General features: G+C 45.9%; 1 protein-coding gene across 1 annotated transcript; it reads right to left on the reverse strand.

The window, feature by feature from the left end:
- Positions 1–24: 24 nt before the first annotated feature.
- On the reverse strand, positions 25–4,394 carry LOC122191895 (aldo-keto reductase family 1 member B1-like). The gene is made up of 9 exons (XM_042892302.1): positions 4,312–4,394; positions 3,864–4,031; positions 3,133–3,249; positions 2,633–2,710; positions 1,883–2,005; positions 1,317–1,423; positions 1,074–1,155; positions 462–545; positions 25–111 (listed from the first exon to the last, which is right to left on the reverse strand). Exons 1-9 carry the CDS (start codon positions 4,375–4,377, stop codon positions 25–27), a joined length of 912 nt encoding a protein of 303 aa, XP_042748236.1. The 5' UTR covers positions 4,378–4,394.

Below are 4,394 nucleotides of genomic sequence, written 5' to 3' on the forward strand. Positions count from 1 at the left end.
TTGAAAGTAAAGAATCGATGTCACTTACTGGCTGACTACACCCATCCTCCAGTGCGTTTTGAAGCTGAGAAGAGTTGCCATCTCTTCTTTAGTCAATTCAAAGTCAAAGACCTAACAAGGGAAAATACTGGAAATCACCTCTTTGAAAGAAATGGAGTAGTGTGAGGAAGAGAGACAGCAGATCCATTTTATGTCATGGACTGCTGACTTAAGAGATAGAGGACTGCATTTTTAATGAACACAAGAACCTCTTTATGAGCACTGTATATTCTATGTCAGGTTTATCTGCTGTGTTACTGTTCTTGGCCTCCAAGCCTGCTCAGAATAATCCTTTAGTAGAGGTAAGCCTGCAGATAGAAAAAGTCCTTTGTTCTTTTCTGAGAAGGGCTTGGGAAGGCTGAGGAAGGATCCCTGTTTGCTCTGCAGGGAGAAGTGATGCCAGCTTACTCGTAATCACCCACCTTGAAGTTCTCCACAATGCGCTGTGGTGTGACAGACTTGGGGATCACAATCACGTTTCTCTGGATATGGAAGCGAAGGAGAACCTGCAGGAAGAGACCACCGAATGAGAGAGAAGAAGACAGGTGGTGTTATCACAGAAGCTGAGTGTGCTCAACAGTGGTTTGCCGTATGTGCAGCCACTTTTATATAGCAGCGTTTCAAGTCATTCCTGTCCTATGGCCCGTGTAGGGCTCCGTGATGAGCAAAAAGGGGAGTGGTGGGTAACCAGAAGGGAGGCCTCCTCCCCAGTCTGGTTTGGAAACAGTTTGTGTATTTTCTTTCTTGCTTGGACTTTCAGTAATTTATACGATGTTGCCATTCTCTGCAACAGAACTTGAGAGGGAAAGCCATACCTGAAGATGGGTCAAGAATCTTTCCTTTTTTTATGGCCAAGTAAGCAAACGTAGCTTATATTGCAAGCCATACAAGGGACAATCTGCATTTTTTGGGAATAATCAGAGGAGTGCCACAACTTGTAGAGAATGGGTTTACATTTGATTTCCTCCTCAGGCCTAATTTTTGTTAATGACAGAGTTATGGGAAGCAGTACCCACCGTCCAGCATCCACCTACCTGTGCTGCTGTTTTGTTGGGCTTGGCTGCAATCTCTTTAATCCTGGGGTCATCCAGAGGTAAAGAATGCTCTAGCTTAACCCTAAGCAAATATAAGAATGTCAGTGGCAAGAAACCTCCACAGGAACAGCCAGTGTAGCAATAGATATCTCTGTATCACGATGAACGATTAATGGAGTTGTAGTAGCAATAGTTCCTGCAAAATTCCTGCCAGCTCCCTTGCAAAACTTCAGATATTCTTACTGTGGCCTGTCAGGAGAGCCCAAAGGACTATATGCTGTCACAGCAATCCCTTTGGATTGACAGTAGTTGATCAGCTTCTCCTGGGTCAGGTATGGATGGCATTCAATCTGGAAACACAAGAGGATGCAGAGGATGATGGTGGCAGAACCACTGAGATATTGCTGTGTGTCAACAACAGTCACCAAATGCAGTAGGAGCTGCCTTTTGGACAAATGGACTAATGTCTTGGGTGATAATATGCATCTGTCATTTTCTCTTAAAAACCAATTATTGTGTAAAGTTTTTACACAGTTAGTCTGCAGGGGTTTCATCAAACTCAGCTCCGTTTTCTTTATCCTTCCGGAAACGTTTCATGAGGAAATACATCTGCCTTTGTGTACTGCAGTCCATCAAGGTACAACAAGTTGTGAATATGTCAGTGCTTTTTGTATGCAGAAATACACACACAGAGCTATTCAGGATAAATGCCTTCTTCACACTGATGTCCTTTTCCATATCCCCATTCAACACATCAGGTCTTCACGGTCAATGAACGCATTTATAAGTGGGGTCACTTATCATCTTACCTGGTTGTTTGCAGGCTTGTATTTCAGTCCTGGCTTGTTCAAGATTCTTTCAATCTGCTCGTGGTTGAAGTTGGAGATGCCAATGGCTTTTACCAGGCCAGCATCCACCAGCTCTTCCATGGCCTAGCAGAAAGAGGAACAAATTCAACACCTGGTATCGAAGATGGATCTTGAAGATGCTCTTCTGTGGCACGGTTCCCTGTTTTCAAGAGAAGCACAAATTAACTATACAGATCTGCAACGCTTGCTGAAGAAATGTGGGTGCAAGCTGCTCCAAGCTCATAGTCTAACTCCTTGACACTGTGAAAAATGCATGAGGAAAAGGACAGTGATACTCAACAATTTGCTGCTGTACAAGCACTGAAGGGTTGTGCCCCTGGCTGTAGGTAATATCACAACCTGTTATGTCTTTACTCCTGCAAAATGTGTTTGAGCAGTACAAGAACTGCCTGAGGACTTGTGGTGCATTGGACAGTTGATATGGTCAAGTTGAGAACTTCTTCCATCTTCTGCAAGGTCTGCAGCTTCCCTGAAAGAGATTTTGGCTCTCACTGTGATTTAGGCATGCAGGGATCCGCAGTGTGGAAGTAATGACTAAGCATGCATCCATCTACCTTGTATTTCCTTGATTTCCTCCCAAGTAAATGTCCATGTGTGAAAGGACATTTCTGAGAGTGTTGAATGCAATGAAAGTGTGGAAAGGACTGTAAAAGACAGAGAAAAGTGGACTGTTTCTGTGGTTGAACTTACCTCCCATGTTTGTAGAAGGTCAGTGTTACTGGGTATAACCATGCCGTTCTCATCTCTGGGAAACAGATCCTCTCCTGCCTGTGAGTGTGGAATGAAAATGTTTGTAACATTCCCTTTAGGGAAGTTAGATTTGTAAGTTAACCAAAGAGGGGCATAGCAAGCTAAGATGGAATTAAAACAAATCCACACACTTTAATACTCATCATAAGATAGTGAAATCTTGAACCATTTTATCCTTTTAATTCAGGCAGGATCAGTGCATCCTGGCCATCAATTAGATCTTTCTCTCCCATTATCAAGAGGACAGAAAACACCATGCATGAAGTGCGCTTGTGGGCACAATTCCAGAGCCTGGCTCACATGGCCAGAGCAGAACAGAATGACAGCTCCAAAGAGATGTGGTATTTCAGGACAGGAACAGCAGTGGTGCTGAAAGCATAGCTGGCAGCTCTGAAGATTCCACCCAAGAAAGCAAGTAAACAGAATTGCCATTACTGTACCTTGAAGCCTGAAGGCCAGTGGATGAGATAGAGATCCAGGTAATCCAGTTTTAGATCGGCAAGAGTTTTCTGGCAGGCTCCCTTCACGAGATGTTTTTCATGAAATGTGGACCACAGCTGGAGACAAAAAGCCAAGCCACAGTGTGATCTCCTGGGTTAAAGCTTTGTGTGCCGTTTCATAGATGCCAGGAATGCTCCATCTTCTTTGGAAAGCCATGGGGAATAAAGGCATCTGACACTGCCCAGAACCTCATGTTCCCCGTGCAGCAGACGAGTGTGAGCCCCACTGCTGGGGCAAGAACTGTGGTGCTCCAAGGCACTACTGCTGCAATGTTTGCCAGCTCTGGTGTGCTTTGGCATCACGAGAGTGCCATCAGCACACCGGTAGTGCCTCTGTACCAACCCACTACCACATGTGATCTCAGAGCAGTTTGTCTCTGATTTCTAGCTTTCTTCTGCCTACGTGGCCCTCCATCTCTTTTCCTGCTCCCCTTCCCCCGTGCCCATGCTGTGCAGGTGGACTCTGAGCTCCAGCAGGGGCCTGAGGTGCAGGGCCACTGCCTTCCTCATGAGGTGAAGCAGTGAGCTCGAATCAGGAATGACAAGAAGGATGTTAGGAATCGCTTTGTCCTTCGGTGTAAAACTTGACTCTAAGCTACCTACTCCGCAAACAGCATAGGCAGAGCATTTCCCATCCCCTGCTTTGGGACGGAAGGACATCAGATGTTTACCTTACTGACAATGAAGAGGTCCTCTCGTTTCACAACGCCTTCCTTGATTTTCTGCTGGATCCCATCCCCAACCTCCCTCTCATTCCGGTACGCATAGGCACCATCGAAGTGGCGATATCCAGCATCGATTGCAGCCATCACTGCAGCTGTCACTTGTCCTGGTGGGGACTGAAAACAACAACAATTTCTTAAAAAGCTCAGATCACTGCAGTTTGAATACCTGTTTCCTAGCAAAAGAAGAATGGGAAAGCTACCTTACAGAAAGTAACCCTCCCTGATGTTAGTTTTTTTGCAAGATCGGTGCTCTGAAACTCAAATCCCTCCTCCTGCCATTACTCTGTAGCTCCTTTCTCACACAGGCTCAGTCCCGCAGCCAGGCAGAGCAGAAGCAAGCCATGTCGGTGCCAGGGAGCTCTGCAGTACGAGTGCTTTTCTGTCAAGCTGTTACCTTCCAGGTGCCCAGCCCCAGGATGGGCATCTTGGCTCCAGTGTTCAGCTGCACATAGGTCGCCATGGCTCCTCACGCTGCAG

The sequence above is a fragment of the Lagopus leucura genome, unplaced genomic scaffold (genome assembly GCF_019238085.1).
Source record: "Lagopus leucura isolate 7727_CA_CO unplaced genomic scaffold, USGS_WTPT01 41225-0_obj-0_obj, whole genome shotgun sequence".
Taxonomy (NCBI): domain Eukaryota; kingdom Metazoa; phylum Chordata; class Aves; order Galliformes; family Phasianidae; genus Lagopus; species Lagopus leucura.